Source organism: Xyrauchen texanus, chromosome 46, assembly GCF_025860055.1.
Source record: "Xyrauchen texanus isolate HMW12.3.18 chromosome 46, RBS_HiC_50CHRs, whole genome shotgun sequence".
NCBI classification, from domain to species: Eukaryota; Metazoa; Chordata; class Actinopteri; order Cypriniformes; family Catostomidae; genus Xyrauchen; species Xyrauchen texanus.
In genome coordinates this window covers 1155599-1174241 of record NC_068321.1, presented here as the reverse complement: position 1 = coordinate 1174241, position 18643 = coordinate 1155599, and the positions used below count along the sequence as shown (strand labels likewise).

The following is an 18643-nucleotide window of genomic DNA, read 5'->3' as shown; positions in this document are numbered from 1 at the left end:
GAGTTAGACTTGGTTCCTCATACGTCCAGTGTATATTTAACGAGTCAAGTTGACTCAGAGGCCACGTAAGAAATACACCATGATTTACTCAGTCCATCAACTCTATAAAATACATCGCTTGTTGTTGGCATGTAGATATTTTGCTTCAGTGTAAAAGCGATCCTCTGTCAATGCAAAAGTTTCTTGAAGGAGTGTTATTCCACAAAACAAACTCCAACTGCTAGGCGAAACCAACACAAAAAGAAACAAAAATTGATTCTTCCAAGAAAGCTTTCCTTTGCTCCTTGCCTCCTGTTACACAAGATGTTTATCGGATGATCTCAGGAGTCTGGCCAGGATTGTCTCCCTCAGCTGTCTATGAATCTGAACCCTGTGAGCTTGCTCGATTTCCAGTTTATGGCCTGTTATTTTTAGCAGACTCTGGAAGAGCTTGTCTAGGAATTTCACCATATCTCTGCCCTCCTCATGCTCAGGAATACCAACAATTTAGATGTTATTCCTGCGGTTCCTATTCTCAAGGTCTTCAAGTTTTTCAAGAACGTGTTCCAAATCAACTTTGGTTGCCAGTGGATTATCAGATAATTCCCTCTCCGATGACTCCAGATAATTGATCGCTTCTCAACATCTGCCACTCTTGTAACCAACTCAGAGAATTTAGTTTCCATCACCATAATCGATCAACGTATTACAGTGGAATATTCTAAGTCAGCATCACAAACATGTTGGACAGTTGACGCTGGATTTCTCCTGCCGCACCATTCAAACCGAGTCCCTGGTCTGCAGGCCCATCAGAGGTTTCAGCTTGAGCACGTAAGTGTCTTTTTATTTCTCCAGAGCCCGAGGATTTTGAATTTTTTTACATATTGACTTCAAAGAGAAAATGTGTAGCAGGGTGTTTCAAATCTCACCAGATTATAAACACAAAAAGCAAAGTGCGCAGAGTTCGTCACCTACGTGTCGGCTCCTGGCATGGCATTATGTGACTAAACAAAATATGCATTTGATTTGTTTTTGTTATGCTTGTTTTCCAATATAAATATCTAAAACTCAGTTAAAACAAAATACATTTTCTTTAGCATTTATACTGCCAAAACCATCCGAACGTTTCAAAACAATTTCACATGCGTAAAGGCAGGGGCGTTGACACTTATTTCATATGAAAAGATGTTCACAAATCATATTAGTGGGCATTTACATTGAAGTTTAAAGGGGACATGACCCAAAAAAAATTATCAGAGGGCCAAAAACAGAATAGAAAATTGACAATTATATCTAAATTATGACTATTGTTTTATAAAAAATCTTACTAACATAATAAGTGGACCTTAATGAACATTATAAAAATAAATGCAATGCATGACACCTTTAAGGCTATCTGTTAGGAATGCAGACGAGGGCAGACGAGGAGTGGGGATCTAACTGCGGGTTCTTCATTATTAAGCAGAGTGAGGACAAAACAAACAGGAACAAATGAAACATCCACGGTGGGAAAACGAAACCAAAACCCGAAAAAACATCAAAAGAATAAACAGGCTGGGGAAACATCCACGACGGGCAAAGGTAACATAGAAACATCTGAAACATTGACATTCAGTGAAACATACACATTCAACGATCGACAAGGAGTGGAGAAACAGCAGGGTTTAAATACACAGGAGACATGATGATAACAAACGACAATCAGGTGAGAACAATGACACAGGGCTGGCAGTGATGAGGGCCGGGAATTGTGGGAAGTGTAGTTTTTGACAAAGACTAGTGAAACACAGGGAAGACAACAAGGGAATCGTGACATAACCCCCCCTCAAAGGAGTGGCTTCCAGACACTCTTAAAAAAAAAGGAATACCCAAAAAACTAAAATCGTCCAAGGAGTGAGGGGGGCGGAACCCTGGATGGCTCTAGAGGCAGAGCCCTGGATGGCTCGAGAGGTGGAGCCCGGGGAGGCTTGAGATGCGCTGGCTCTTGGACGGTCATGGCTATTGGCACTGGCTCTGGGACGGTCAAGGCTACTGGCGCTGGCTCTGGGATGGTCGAGGCTACAGGCGCTGGCTCTGGGACGGTCAAGGCTACTGGCTCTGGCTCTGGGACGGTCGGGGCTACAGGCGCTGGCTCTGCGATGGTCGAGGCTACAGGCGCTGGCTCTGGGATGGTCGAGGCTACAGGCGCTGGCTCACTAACGTTCGGGGGCTGCAGGCATTGGCTGGTTGGCCGTGGTAGGCGGAGGCTGGTGAGCAGAGACCTTTCCTTTTCTCCTCCTCCTCCGGGCGGACGAGACCGGCAACGCTGGATCGTTGACTGTGGCTGGCGTGGACTCAGGCTCGCTGACCGTGGCTGGCATGGGCTCAGGCTCGCTGACCGTGGCTGGCGTGGGCTCAGGCTCGCTGACCGTGGCAGGCGTGGGCTCTGGCTCGCAGACCGTGGCAGGCGTGGGCTCTGGCTCGCAGACCATGGCAGGCGTGAGCTGGGGAGCAGAAACCTTTCTTCTCCTCCTCCTCCGGGTGGACGAAGTTGGCAGCACTGGCTCGTTGACCAAGGCAGGCGTGGGGGTTGGCTTTCTGGCAGGTGGGGCAGGCGTGAAAGGACAAGCCATGGACAACTGGAGGGTCACCACTGTGGGAGGAGAGGCAGGATCCTCCTCAACAACGGCCACAGTGAGTGGCGAGCTGCATGCCAGCAGAGTCTCCTCCACGAAGTCGCGGAGTGTCCAGCCGCGCGTCGCCGGAGGCAACTGCTCCTTGAGCGAACTGCTCAGGTTGCCCCGGAAAAAGACCACCAGGGAGGAGTCCGGGAAGTCCGCGACACTCGCCAGCTCGAGGAAATCGTGGATGTGGTCTTCCACCGGACGGGCCTCTTGTTTGAGGCAGAGGAATTTGTAGTTCGCCTGTTGAACCGCTAGATCCATTTGTAGTCGATTGTTCTCTTAGGGATGCAGAGGGCAGACGAGGAGTGGGGATCTAACTGCGGGTTCTTTATTATTAAGCAGAGTGAGGACAAAACAAACAGGAACAAATGAAACATCCACGGTGGGAAAACGAAACCAAAACACGAAAAAACATCAAAAGAATAAACAGGCTGGGGAAACATCCACGACGGGCAAAGGTAACATCTGAAACATACACATTCAACGATCGACAAGGAGTGGAGAAACAGCAGGGTTTAAATACACAGGAGACATGATGATAACAAACGACAATCAGGTGAGAACAATGACACAGGGCTGGCAGTGATGAGGGCCGGGAATTGTGGGAAGTGTAGTTTTTGACAAAGACTAGTGAAACACAGGGCAGACAACAAGGGAATCGGGACACTATCAAAAGCCTACAACTGTGATGTTAGCTTAGCTAACCAAAAGACAGTTTGCTGCTTTGTGAAGCTAACAGTATTTATGGAGAATTCTGTACAAAATAATTCTTATTCAGGGAATAGCGAGATTTTTTATTTTTTTTTCAAACCTCATGTAACACGGTTTTCTTGCTTTGTCCGATTTAAAAAAAAATAATAATAATAATTTTAGGAGTAATCATTGTATCTGTGTGCATTTAAACAGGCTCAAATGTTGACTAGTTCCACAAATCAGATCCATAGTGTAGAGTATGAACGGAAAATCATGAACTCATTAATGCTGAATGCAATGCACACATTCTTGCAAGGGTCCTAAACCCCCCACACACTGTTTCTCTCCCCACACCCCCCTCCTTAGATGAGAAAGGAATGTGATATTTTCTTAGACACACACGTTCCTTTCATTTAAAACCAAGAAATGGCTTAATTTTAAGGAAATATGTTTTATTCCCGTATGCTTGGGTATTTCTGCTGTTATATCAAACTAGTTAAGATTGTTTAGTTGTGTAGTTAAACTCTGAGGGCTTATATAAAGAATCTAAGAGTATATACTCACTTTTAAGTGTACCAAATACAAGTTTCTTGGTATCAAATTAAACCTTACGACTCGCCCTAGCTGAATATATATATATGGTTACATTAAAATGTATTCTGCTATGTTTTACCATCTTTTGAGTGATTCAAACCACATCCAGACCCTGTTGTAAATTAGGCAAATGGCGAGCCTTGACAAGACAAAGGGAACCTTCTCGCGCCAAAACTGAGGAGCCTCATTGGGTCATTCCTCCCAAAGGAGGCATGACCTTCCTACCTTAAAAGTCAGGATCTGGTGTGGAATCACCCTCTCTTTGTCCTCTCTTGTCCTCTTGCTTTCTCTTCTGAACCTCTTCAAGTTTTCTTCAACTTCTCTTCAAACTCTCGTCAGACATGTCTTTTGTTTTATTTGGCGTTTATCTCAGTCTTTTTCTTGTCTTCGGACAAAGCTCAACACTCTACGTTTTTGGAGCAGTCCGATATCCTCCGGGTGAAAGGACTCTCTCTCAGTTTCAACCATTACTCCTAAGATGCTTTGAACTTCCTGCGAGCTATCCACGCTCGAGAACCACCAAGAGAAATCCTCCATCTCACGAACGCAACGAGGACATTCACGCACACACGCAGTCTTGTTCAGTGACACAAAGGTCCATTTTGCAAGTATTATTCCATCTAAATTCAAATGCATTAAAGTGTGTAATTCCCTTGCTGGCTCTTAAGGTTTAACTGTTGTAACAAGTGTGCTATCCCTGTAATCTCTTTATTTTCCTGACTGTTTTACATTGTTTGTTCTATGTTAAATGTGTTCTACGTTTGTTAAGTTTGTGATATATCCTAGTTCCTTGTATTAAACCCAATTATACGCTTGATTGTCTGTGTTTGTTGGTCATAAAGCAAAGCCTCTTTAATGTGCGATCTAAAGCTACAAGCTGATATTATCAAAGTAAGTTAACGTGCTTTGATTAAGTAAGCTTATACTAAGAATAAACCTTCTGGAGAATTGATCAAGAGTGTCGAGCAAAGTGGTTCAGTGGACGAACTGATTGGTTGCGGTACGGGTTAATTCCATTAAGGTGTTCTGAAAATTAATACAGCCTGTCTGCATATGATGTATATTCCTAATTAATTATAATTCGTTGTGTTTAATTATCTATATCTGAAGCAGACTTTTGGGCTATATAACCCCTGTTTTGGGGCAATTTAGAATGTATTGGTATCTAGTTCAAACCGTATGATTAATCATTGATTACAATCATTAATATTAATTGTACATTACCCAAACCTGAACCAAGAAACCCTACAATAGCAATCCATAATTGACTAAATACTGTTATATTTGCAATCTACCTTTTGTGTAATTTTCTTTTTTTCCATCCTTGTTTGAGTTATTGCTTTAGATTCAGTAGTCCTGAACACCATTGCAGCTGATAACTCCATACTGATGGAAGGCCAGACTAATGTCTGGTATAGCGCAAAGCAGAAGCTCAAATTAGACTTATTTGTTCTTTCATTTGTTTGACACATTTCCACAAATTCATGTGGCCCAAGTTTCCATGCATGAAAACGATGCTATTCCCTTGACACGCTTCCCCCACCCACAATTCACGAAGTAGTCCGTTTACAGATTGGCTAAAAATGCTTACGAATTGATTGATTTTTTTATTGCTTTTTTTGTTATTTGTAATTAACTGTAACCCTCCAATATGCATTTAAAGAAAAATGCTGACTGCGAGACTATATGAGTGACCTTGACTTGAGGCCTGACTCTGCTGAACAAAGAGTCTTTCTGGGTAGACTGAGTGTAGTAACCGTATCCCTGAGCCCTTTAAATCCACACATGCATTTGTTTGAGGTACTGGAGACATTTGTGTCTCTAGATGCCCATTAAATGGTTACACTCCTTCAACTCTGTTATTAGTGGTCGCAGTGTCCACATGTTTGATGCTCCACATAAACACACCCATCAGCTCTACAATAGCAGGCAGATTTTGAAAGTCAGCACATCTCTGGAGCAGGGTAATAATACAACCAAATCATTCTGACACATACAGTAAATCTTCAAAGTATATGTCCTTGACATTTTAGTTTGAAAGGTGCAATCAGCCATGGAGAGTTTAAAGTAATTAGAAGAAAAACGGTTCTACCTCTGTAAACACATTCTGATCCGAATCATGTCAAGTAAGAATTACTAGCACTTTTCACACAACGCATTGATTTGACCCCTTAAAAATCCCCCCCCCCCCCAGAGAGTCATCCAAAGGCAAGAGTGCCAAAGAATAAACTCCCTGCGATTTTATTTTATTATAATTTTTTTTCTTTAGCAATCAACTAAATGATTTACTAGCACCCTTTATTCTACACAGATCAGTGCGACAAGAAAACCAGCTTTTTCAATAAAGTTTATATATGGGAAAGACTTACCACAGTAGTTTCCAAAAGTTTGCACGTCCTATCAAGTGAAGAGCCACATATTGATAGCTGATATCTTCACACCGTGATGCTAACTGGAGATCTGGAACTCAGTAGATGCAGCTGCAGTCTGAAATGAGCCCAGTGAATCTCCTCATCAGTCAAGCAGCATAGTTTCAGCTGGGCTAAAGTCCAAGTTGACACGAAACCAGTCTATTTCTGTCTGCCTTATGAGGCTGTGCTTTTCAAGACATTCTGTGGTCAAACATGTAATTTCAGAGTGACCGGCTATGGTAAAATGTAATTGTAGACTTCATCGGATGAAGCCTGGCTGCCAACAGTACACTGGAGAGAACTTTAAACTCCCTGAAAAACAACCCAAGTCGCATAAATAAATGTGGGCCTGGATTCCAGATGTGGAATAGGGGAGGAATGAGAGAGGTAGCAGACGATGGGGAAACCAGTTAGGAGAGCTAGACGGCAGAGCTGCTGCTGTGATGGGAAAGAATTTGACATGAAAGTGTTTTTCGTAGAATCTCAGAAGATGGGCTATTTTGGGAGGAGCTGTCTGGGTGAGGTTATTCCTAGACTTTTACCATTAAACTTCCAGGGTATCTGATTTCACCATGGAAAAAAAGCCTATGAAAACAAAAGTCAGCACAAGGAGGCCAATTCATCAGGCCAAAAGCACATTGAAATTTTTCTTGGCTTATCAGAAAGAATATTAAAGAATGAGTGTTTATATTCTCACTACAGAAAAAAATTTATGTTGTGTTGAAAATAACAAAACATTGTGACTAGTGACTCAAGCCATTAGTAAAGGAGTTCCTTACTCACTCTGTAACATTTTATATTCAACTGCAATTATTAAACGACAAACAGCTGTTCACTATTAAGGACACTCTCTTCATTGGCTCAGGAGGAACATTGCTGAAAATGTTTGAAAACCCAGAAGGAGAAAAAAAGATCCCTGGTTTCGAGTGAGACACAATCTTCTGAGCAAACTTTCCATGTGAATACCGCAAGAGTTTCTCCACAACTGAGTTTGTCCAAATGAATTGCATGGAGACCATGGAAAGATGGTGAAAAATAAATTTGAGTGAAATAATGGCCATAATTTCAGGTTATATAATGGGCTCTGTATTCCAAAATGCAGTAAATTACCATTAACCACAAGAACTAAAGTTTATGACACCAAATTTAAGAAACTTTCCCTACTGCTGCTGTCTTTTATGTTTCTAAATCAAATTTGAAAAATAACTAAATATAATTTGAAGGCATGACTCCTATTGCGCATACAGCATGTACTGTAGGTTCAGTTATTTGAACAAACCCCAAACCGTTATTAAGTTGATATGTATAATTTTTTCAGTGTTAAAATTCTTTCTTAATATTCTTTATATGCAGAGTAAACTATAAATATAAATTGTAGGATAATTTCACCCTTAAAGTGTGACTCTGGGGGGGGGGGGGGTTTACTGAATTTGTTTTGAAAATAGGGATTATTTATGCAATGCCATTTCAGAAATGATACACTTCAGCTTTAAATTTCAATGTGTAACTCCTACACTGTTTGTGTTACAGACATGAATTAGACAAATCATGTGTTGTTGAGGAGAGGTGTGAAATAACACTTATTTCCACTTAAATACAGGACAATTGGTGTCCCGTATGGGACATCTTAATTTCAGCAAATATATGGGCCACCCCAGCAAATACAGGACAGTTGACAACCCTTGTGTGTGTCTTGACTCAACAATTAAGTAATACCCATTGTTTTAAGTCTTTTCTTTTCTTGTATTATCATGACAATTATCATAATTTGATATCTAAAATATCAAATGATCAGAGATTTATATTTAAAAATAGATGAGATTCACTCTGCCACCTGTTGGGAGGATGACGGTATTACATAATTAATGTTAGATCTTGAATTCAATTGGCAAGTTTAACATGTTAAACAATGAACATAAATCCATGACTTGAATAATTATCTAAGGTCAGCGAAACTCCACATCAAATTCCGACTTGTGACAACAAAGGAAATAGGAAGCTATTATAACAGGATAAGTACATGATAATATGGTTATAATATCAAATAGATGTAAATAACAATTATTGTTATTCTTGAATGAATGAAAACATTTTATTTTATTTGTTGTAATTTAGGGCCATTGTGTTAATCTTCTAGACAATTAAAACAGTTTTCAGTGCAGATTTGTGATGATGTGAATCAGGGTTCCTGTGGGTCCTTAAATATCTTAAATCGTATAACTAAACTCTTAATTATCATTTAATTTAATATCATATGGCCTAATGTGATTATTATTCCTACCTTAAAACACTATGATTTAATGAAATAAATGTGTGCAGTGCATGCTTCAAAGTTACATTCTTCAAGCACGCGGAGAGCTTGTGATACTAAGTTTCCAGCAGTTTCACATTTTAAAACAAGCAATCGCTATTGATCTAGTGTTGACATATGTTTGCTTTAAGGTATTTGTATTTTAATACATTGTTGATGATTGTACGAGTGCATATTTTATTTCAATTATCTGGCATGTTTATTTGATTCAATTTGGGCTCATGTAGCCCATTCTCTGGCCCACCCCGTCACAGACTAAGACATTTTTTTTTACACCGTATCGGCAATCAGTTTTTAAATCTATCGACAGATAAAAACAGTATTGCCTGTCTTTTAAAACATTATTATCTTATCCGCACAATCCAATATCTGTCGATCTCTAATTGGTAAACATTGGTACATGTACACTGGCGGCCAAAAGTTTGAAATAATGTACAGATTTAACTATTTCAGAAGGAAATGGGTACTTTAATTCACCAAAGTGGCATTTAACTGATCACAAATTATAGTCAGTACATTACTGATGTAAAAAAACAGCACCATCACTGTTTGAAAAAAGTCATTTTTGATCAAATCTAGACAGGCCCCGTTTCCAGCAACCATCACTCCAACACATTATCCTTGAGTAATCATGCTAAATTGCTAATTTGGTACTAGAAAATCCCTTGCCATTATATCAAACACAGTTGAAAGCAATTTGGTTCATTAAATGAAGTTTAACATTGTCTTTGTGTTTGTTTTTGAGTTACAGTCTAGTGCTACAGTATGCACTAGACTGCCATGTCTTAAGGTCAATATTAGGTTAAAAATGGCAACAACAAAAAAAGAAATGGCTTTCTCTAGAAACTCATCAGTCAATCATTGTTTTGAGGAACGAAGGCTATACAATGCTTGACATTGCCAAAAAACTGAAGATTTCATACAATGGTGTACACTACAGAAAGAGATGTGGAAGACCAGATGTACAACTAAACAAGAAGATAACATCAGAGTCTCTAGTTTGAGAATTAGATGTCTCACATATCCTCAGCTGACAGCTTCATTGAATTCTACATGCTCAACACCAGTTTCATTTACAACAGTAATGAGAAGAGAAATTGTGAAGAAAAAGCCTCTATTGAAACATTAAAACAAAAAGAAAAGGTTAGAGTGGGCAAAAAATAACAGACATTGGACAACAGTTTTTTTTTAACTTGCAGATACTCTGTTATGATGATAAACTGTGCTACATCTGTGTTGAAAGTATTACCAAATTCTCTTTAAAGAGGCGTGTTAATTATTTTTGCATTAAAAGCAGCTTATTGTCCATGGCTGCAAACGTTGTCCTCTCCCTCTCTTTCATGCGCATGCAGAGACCTGGAGAGATATGCCGTGTGAAGATTTTTATGTGTCAAAATTACGGACTGTGTTTTGAATAATGACGGATTAATCTCGCGCTTACACGCGCTATTCTAAAATGTATTAAATTAATAATATAAAAATTAAAAAAATGCGCGAATCCATAATATGCGTGATAAAGGTAAACGGCATGTCAAGCGTCCTCGTCTAACTCAACGTCAACGTAACCTCAAAATCACTCTACAAATAACAGCCTCTTTGCACAACTGCGTGAGGATGACGCCAAATTTGCAGTATTCTGCGTCTAACGAGTGCTTTTATTCTGCTGGCTGTCGCGTGGACAAGTGCTTGTGGGTTTTGTTTTCTTGGATCTTAAATTGTCATGAAAATTCAATAACACCATAACCACGCACTGCAAGACCGTAAAAACCTCTTAAAGGAGCTGCATGGCTCTGTGTCAATATATAATAGAAATGTAAACTGCTAGAAATGTATCAAGTATATCATGATTATGCAAAATCCGTGGCAATGCACGTTACCCAAAAAAAATTTGGTATATAAAAAACATATTTTGCATTTCTCAGGACCATCGATGATAGTGCTCTCGCATTAAAATTGTGCGCGCGCGCGCACACAAGCAAACACATAAAGCACGAGGAGAGAGAGCGCGCATGCATGGCGGTGATTTACTGTATGTGTAGACTTATATTTAAGTAGTGAGGGCTTCAGCGTAAAAAGTTTGGGAACCACTGATCTATATTTTCACAGAAAAATCATAAAAAATAATGAAAAAAAAAACAGCCTATACAGACGCAGAACTGCTTCTTTGTGGTAGTTTATGTCATAAAAAATATGTTAATATTGTATGTATAACTTTCATGAATGAACCATTAAGCATTATACAATGCTTACTAGACAGTTAAAACTGAAGCTATATGAACATAGTTATTATGAATGTTATGAAAGTTTGAAATATTTAAATGCTGATGAACTATCTACTAATCTGTAAAAAATTAGGCCTAACTAAAGAATATGTTTGTTAATGCAAATGGAAGTATAAAGTGAAATCAATATATTATTAGTTTATTAGTGGAGCTCCATCAGGATTGATGTGGTGCTGCCTGTAAGGTTCATTTAAGAAATAATAATTTGAAAAAGGACATCCTTTGTCATGTATGAAAAATCATTTGTTAATTCGTTCTGTAGTAATTGTTAATGCATGCATGCTCTGTTGTAATACCAGTTGTTATCAACCTGAACACCAACTCTGCCCCTAAATACCACAAAGCGCAGCACCCCCCAATCAAACCCAACTCAAAACCTCAAGAGATTAAGACCCCCCATAAGACCGGCATCAATTCAGGCACTGGGAATGATGCTAAATAAAGTCCCACAGGAAACCATAGAGCTCATGCTTATTGTGTTTGTTCATAAAGCTGAACCTGATCCCTTGATATGATCGAAACTAAATTTTGTTTGCTTACGCCTTTGTCTACCAAAATGCATTCACAAATATAATGTATATGAAACTATGAAGTCATGGCATGTGTCCCTTTGTGTGTCAAGAAAAACACTAATCTTCACTCATCTGTATCTAAAATACATTTCATCTTGACATTTATATCAATCACCATGTCAATGACTGAACTTTCTTATATTTATTATCAGGAGTTTCTTTAAGCATAAATGACACAAAAGTTTTTTACATCAAGGCACGGTACAAAGCAGTTGTCTTTCTAAGGCTGGATTTATTTTGACCCCACAGAGATGGAGAATAAACACTGATGTCTTTATTAATCTGATTTTTTTTCATATAAAAATCTATATATTTCTCTGTCAATACATATGGGATACATAACATAAGTGCAGAAGTGCATTTTTAGAATTCTCTGTTGAGTGTAAAAAAACAAATGTCATGAAAATCATCATTGCTGAGGATATTGTTATTAACTGGAAAAGTGATATCTGTTTTTCTGGTTATCCCATTGTCTCAGACTGAAAGTGATACAGGTTTTGGCCTCAGATTCAGTGCTGAAATAGAAAAGAGACAATCAGAAATTCATGTCTACTAAGTATTACTTATGCTTACATGACATGATTTGTAGGATTCAATGGGTAATACGGGAGAGAATCTGAGAGGTTTATTGAGCACACCTGCATGACTGCTCACATCTGAGGTTTTCTCCTGCGACGGCCGAATGCTTTAGCGCCCACGTTGGTCGGGATGAAGTTGTTGTTGCCGATTCCACCGGAGCGGCTCAGGAAGTCTGCCAGACGGTGAGTGACACAGGTGGCCGTATTACACGCTCGCTTCTGTGCCGTAATGCTACTTTTACAAAGACAGACAGGAGATCAGAAGGGAGCTTGCAGAATTAACGTCCATAAAAATATTATGCATTCAACAAAGCATATTTATATAACTATGATATTTACTACATTAACAATCTACCTTATCATTTTATCACATTCACAGATGTGTCTGATGTCTTACCTGTAGAAATCATGATGGGTTTTTTTTGTAGATGAACTTAATATTAATGTGTATAAACACAAATAAAATAAATTTTATTTAAAGTATTAAGTAGACAAAAAGGAGTTTACTGATATAAAAATAAATTTATTGAACTGAAAACACATGAAGGAAATCATTCCATTTTAAATGTGATTATTATCAGTGGATGTTGCCTGTATAATACAGATATTCAGTTATTCAAGAGTCATGTGTAAAATGCACCAAAAAATGCCCCAGAATTAGCATTTTTCATTATATATGGAAGAAATGTAAAGTGGATGCATATATATATATATATATATATATATATATATATATATATATATATATGCCAAAAGAAAAAAAGAGCAATGCAACCAGACGTTTGTGTGCAATCAGTAAAGCAGGTAGAATCCACATGCAAGGGGAATGCAGAATACAGAAAGTTAGATGCTGTTAAATGTTTCTTCATAGCTCGTAAACTGATTGCCTTCGAGCAGGCTGCGTTTCTTGCCGGGTGTACCGGCGCCCACGTCCGTCTGCGGGAACGTTTGTAATTTGTGCAGCTCCTGGGAGAGTTTTCCCAGCACGCAGGTGCTGAGATTGGAGCAACGCTTGGACAGGAACCTGCCCCGGCTGTCAGGAGAAACACACATGCACACATCACTGACATGCATCGTTCTGCATTCACACCACTGTTAGTATAGAGCCCTTCACTGCATGCAGACGCATTCTTACTTAAGAGTTCTTTTCATATTGAGAACAGGTTAAGAAAGAAACATGCTTGCTTTTGAGGGGTTTTTAATATAACATGCTCTGCATCATATGCTAAATAATTTTCAGAGGTAAAACTAGAAAAACAAAACATTTGGAGTTAACATGCAGACATTCCATTGAAATTAAAGATTGACATGCTGTTGTTGTTGTTAGAACATTTCCATAAAAGGGGCTTTGGCAAGCAAACAGGGTTTAACAGCATTATTCAAATTCATCCGTGCAGAAAGACTGACACAAATCTCCATACCTCCTTACTTAACTAACTTCATTATTCACTGTGTATAGCATCTACTTTGATTCCACCTCTTGCAGAATGAAACACAGGAGTTGATTGTATAGAAATAAACAGTCTTTTCCTAATTGAAAAAAAAAAAATAAAAACTCCTGAATAATGCTGAATCTGTACCTGTTTTCATCATTTGTTGGTTCCAGTTCCTCTGCTGTCATCTGCACTACATTTTTGACTATAGCGCTCAATAATCGCTGAGTTTCATAATCCATGAGCATGAGTCTGTCTGTCAGAGATTCGGAACCAGCTCTAAAGACAAATATTACACAAAAATCTTGATTGATTGAGCCTCCAGAGTGTAACGCATAAACCATGAGCTCATTTCAGTGACAAATAGAAGGACAAATATGGTAGAAATGTACCTCGCTGGGGCAGCATTTGATTTGCACATCTGGCACACGACTACAGCATAAGCGACAAGGAAGGCAGAGATCTTCAACATATACATGGTACCCTGTGACAATAAAAATTACATTTTAATGGAAAGGTTCAATTATGTACATACAACCAAGTTAAAATTACATTGCTTTTCATTTAAACCATTTCTGATTTAGACCTGTTCAGAATTTCTTCACATAAAGAGTGGTTTTCCTCCTCTCTGACAGATCTCTTTCCATTTATTTTGGTCTCTCACTTCATCAAAATTCTTCAAAACAAATATAAACCTCTCTCTTTCTCTCTCAAATTCTTAGACATTAGTAGAGGTAAGCAACAAAACCTTCCTCCTGCACCCCATCAACCCAATCGAGCCAAACATGTAAGTCGATACTCCCATATCCAAAGGGAGCACAAGTTTTCAGAAGTCTTACCTCACCTTGTACGTTTACGCCTTCCTGCTCAATAAAAAATATCGATTCTCTGAACTATAAGAAGATTCTTCTGTGTGCAGCTACAATGTTCAAGCCCCTATATATATTGACCATGAGAAATAATGTATTATCTGTGTAGGTGTTTAATGATCTTGCATCGTCCAATCATCAGACAGATAGGCACCAGGCATCCAATAAGCTTCTTTTCCATGGCTCCAGTGCACAGATAAAGTCTAAACATTTACTATGACGTTATTGTTCAGCCACTAAGTGCTCCATTCACTAAACTTAACTGTAATTTGAACTTTTTGATATCAGCATTTGCATCTACATTCAAGTCATTCAATTATCTAAAATGAATTAATGCCCATGTGAGAGACTGCAGTCTCTTCAATGGGCTCTAAAGGAATCAACGCAGATCTGGTTAGTGCCACCATCTGCTGGTGAGAAAAGTACACTACAAGACATTACCTCAGAATTAATTTCTGTCAAACCATCATTGTCCTATAATAGAACACCAGACAGCAATTTTATGATGAATGATGAAAGTAAAACAAGTAGTTTTTCTATTTTAGTGGGAACCTTAGTGGAGCTAGACTAAACTAACCATGTTGCCATATTAATATTTAATATAATGGTCCATCATTGATTGGTAAAAATATGCAGGTATTGATGCAGGACAAATTAGTAGATACATTAACACTTTAGTTACAACAATTAATTAATATGGAAACATGATTAACTAATCAGTAAGTAATAGCAAACTGATGACGGAGGTTGTTCACTGTTAGATAATCAAATTAATATATTAGATTAACTTCCTTGAAATGATTGAATGGGTAGTTCACTCAAAACTGAACATTCTCTCATCATTTACTCACCCTCATGCCATCCCAGATGTGTAAGACTTTCTTTCTTCTGCTGAACACATATTACGACTTTTAGAAGGATATCTAAGCTCTGTAGTTCCTCACAATGCAAGTGAATGGTGGCCAGGCCATTGGAAGCTCCAAAAATCACATAAAGGCAACACAACAGTAATTCATAAGACTCCAGTGGTTTAATTCAAACCTTCAGAAATGATATGATTAGTGTGGGTGAGAAACGGATTCATATTTAAAGGGTCACAACACCCCCTGTTTAAGCACAGATGAGTTCTCAACACATTTTTAAAAGATGCACTCCAAGTGGGCATGATCAGTAGTGGGGTGAGGTGAGAATGAGAAGTGAACGCAATAACTGTCTGATCTAGAAACAAAACACACAAATAAATTATACACTGTTTTGTAAGCTGACAATACATTACTCGCACTGGTAATTTATGTCTGTAATTTAATACGCCGGTTAAATGCCAAGCCATGTACTCGAAAATATGTGAATGTTTTTTACACTTCATTAACTTTAGAGACCAAGACAACGATTTACAAATAAAAGTGCTTAGACTGGCTAACACACTCACATTAGGGATGGAGGGAAAGCGTTTGGGTATGGGACAACAAATGTAAACAGCGTCTCAAACGAGTCTCAGTCGCAGACAGTCCACCTCACCACATGTTGAAACACTCATGTTAATAAATGCGTGCTGCACGAACATTTAAGGGGTGTTGCCTTGACTGAAAGCTGTCATCAGTGCCACTGTACTATCAACTTTCTCAACTGCACTTGAGAGTTTGAAGCACTGGTCCCGTGCATGGCAACGACACTGATAAACCTGCAGGCAGGTGCACACTGTACGATTTTGGCCACGATTCTGACGTCGGAGACATATTTCGGGAATCCTAAAGGATTTCTCTCTTCGCAGTTCAAAATTGGCAATCTCCCAACGTTCAGTGTGACATGTTCACAGACTGCCGATTAATAGCCTTTGCAATGATCTTCAGCTTCCGACGAAATTTGGCCAGTGTCTGAAATTTAGCATCATAGTGTGTGACTGCTTTTACGACCGCCAGATGAGATATTCTATGGAAAGCCAAGAGGGTCAGAAATCACGTGTTTTGTATTGCCGTATTAAGCTTTTAAACGCCGGCATTAAGCTGCGTACACACTATGGAGCCAGAAATACTACAAAACAATTTGAATTTGAATTGTGTAAATCTGAATTATAGACTTTTGAATTTGAATTATAAGTGTGATTTTTGCCAAATGTAATATTACGTTGTATTTTAAATAGATTTGAATTAGAATTTTTTAAACTCCAATCCTGGACATTTCATATTTAACCAAATTGAATTTTTTTTTTTATGGCACAATTTAATAAAAAATTATTTTCAAACAGCACATTTTTGGTTCTGAATTCTTACACTGTAAATATTCCGTTTTAAAAAATACAGCTTCAAGTTTTCAAGATGAAGAAGAAATTCAGAACACCAAATTCAAAAAAGTGGGTCAGAGGTCAAGCTTCCGTGTTCCACAGGGAAGAGTAGAGGGTGCATCGTTATGGTGACCATAATGATGAATAAAATTATGAAACAGTAAAAAGGCTTATACATTTTTACATTCTTATTATTAACAATAATCAACATTACCCAAAATCGAACCTTTTTATGCTACTTGTTTAAACTTATTTTGCAGCTTTGAAGATTTATGACAAGAACACGTGAAATGTTCCGTTTAAAATGATTCTGACAGTCAAACTAAAATAAATGGCATTATGACTAAACATCAATAGGGATGTGCACCCTCCAAGAATGACAGTCATCCTGTGTTTGTAACATTTGTTAGACTTCGGTGCGTAAATTAGCCATTAAATGCCTTACAATAAGCCTACAATTTGCATGAAATTAATCGTATAATGTAATCATGCCTGCTAAATCACACACATCTGAATGATCATTCGTGATGTTCATGTCTTGAGCTCAAAACGCACTTACAAACACCAACAAGTGTTTGAAATAACATCCGACTTGGATCTGATGTTGGATCACAGAATGAAGCAGAATTACATTCATTATTGAGTTATATGTGATGCTTACTCTTACGCATACTTTCATACTAAATATAATTTATACTAAAAAAAATACCAGAGACCGCTTAGACAAATGTCTCATGTGCTGAGAATGTGCTAACCATAAAAATATAACTCATAAAAGTTTAAAAACCACTTCATGGTCAGAATGGCAACCTTTTGGATCACGCTCACGCCAGACAATTATTGCACCTTGACCTGTAACTGGCCAAAATGCTATGTTCGACTTTTCCAAGACCCTCTACTCTTCCCTGTGGAACACGGAAGCTTGACCTCTGACCCACTTTCTGTAGAACTGAATTTTATAATATTGAATTTGGTGTTCTGAATTTCTTCTTCATCTTGAAAACTTGAAGCTGTATTTTTTAAAACGGAATATTTACAGTGTAAGAATTCAGAACCAAAAATTTGTTGTTTGAAAATACATATTTATTAAATTGTGCCATTAAAAAAACAATTCAATTTGGTTAAATATGAAATGTCCAGGATTGGAGTTTAAAAAAATCTAATTCAAACCTATTTAAAATACAACGTAATATTAAATTTGGCAAAATCACACTTATAATTCAAAAGTCTCTAATTCAGATTTACACAATTCAAATTCTAATTGTTTTGTCGTATTTCTGGCTCCATAACACACTGCAATTTTCTAACTGCGGTCAAGCCAGCCGCCACTTCGAAATGAGCGGTCAAACTAGCCGCACCTATATTTCGTGCTGCGCGTATACACTGGTTATTGCGGTATGACCGTCAGAACTAAAACAAGCTAATTCCTGCTAAGGCAATTTCACATGCATTCATTTATTCTGTCTGTCTGTCTGTCTGTCAGAAAGAAAGGAAGACAGAACGAAAGAAAGAAAGATTTTAGCACACCTCACAACCTGTCACTGCATGATATATTGAAGTCCAAAATAAGAACCCCCCCCCAAAAACTCATAAATTACCTTTGTTGTGTACACATTCAGAAAATCATAAAAATAAAAGTCCTAGCTTCCACAGACCAATTTTACCTCAGATGGGGAGGACACCTTCTCAAGGTGTGAACTACAATGTTTCAGGACATTCTGATGTTGAATTCCAAAATAAGAGCCCCCCAAACTCGAATATTAGATGTTTTGTTTACACATTCATAAAATCATAAAAATAAAAGTCCTAGCTTCCACAGACCAATTTCACCTCAGATGGAGAGGACACCTTCTCAAGGTGTGAACTACAATGTTTCAGGACATTCTGATGTTGTCTTCCAAAATAAGAGCCCCCCCAAAACTCATATATTACCTTTTTTGTCCATTCAGAAAATCATAAAAATAAAAGTCCTAGTTT

The 18643-nt window shown here is 38.2% G+C and overlaps 2 protein-coding genes across 7 annotated transcripts in view; both read right to left on the bottom strand.

Annotated features, from left to right (window-relative positions):
* The window catches only part of LOC127637921 (protein inscuteable homolog), a 296421-nt gene extending 289572 nt beyond the window's left edge, over positions 1–6849 (bottom strand). For all 3 annotated transcript variants that reach the window (XM_052119175.1, XM_052119176.1, XM_052119177.1), the window contains exon 1: positions 6299–6849. The gene's annotated coding sequence lies outside the window, so the exon portion shown is untranslated. The remainder of the gene's footprint in view (positions 1–6298) is intronic.
* Positions 6850–11660: 4811 nt separating this feature from the next.
* LOC127637934 (calcitonin gene-related peptide-like) lies at positions 11661–18340 on the bottom strand. Of its 4 annotated transcripts, none has more exons than XM_052119206.1 (5): positions 15237–16329; positions 13909–14000; positions 13664–13795; positions 12144–12315; positions 11661–12020 (listed from the first exon to the last, which is right to left on the bottom strand). In XM_052119206.1, exons 1-4 carry the CDS (start codon positions 15240–15242, stop codon positions 12156–12158), a joined length of 390 nt encoding a protein of 129 aa, XP_051975166.1. In that variant the 5' UTR covers positions 15243–16329; the 3' UTR covers positions 11661–12020; positions 12144–12155. The 4 variants fall into 4 exon arrangements, with proteins under 4 accessions (XP_051975166.1, XP_051975163.1, XP_051975165.1 ...); XM_052119203.1 differs by lacking the exon at positions 11661–12020 and adding an exon at positions 18265–18340 and having other exon boundaries at positions 12182–13116; positions 15237–15362; XM_052119205.1 differs by lacking the exons at positions 11661–12020; positions 15237–16329 and adding an exon at positions 14361–14451 and having other exon boundaries at positions 12182–13116.
* Positions 18341–18643: the final 303 nt, after the last annotated feature.

Bases quoted from the DNA above. Each gene is read 5' to 3' on its own strand.
- LOC127637934 (XM_052119203.1), bottom strand. The intron at 13,796-13,908 runs GTACATTTCTAC...ATTTGTCTTTAG, and splicing joins TCAAATGCTGCCCCAGCGAG to AGCTGGTTCCGAATCTCTGA. The intron at 13,117-13,663 runs GTACAGATTCAG...TTCTCCTGACAG, and splicing joins CCAACAAATGATGAAAACAG to CCGGGGCAGGTTCCTGTCCA.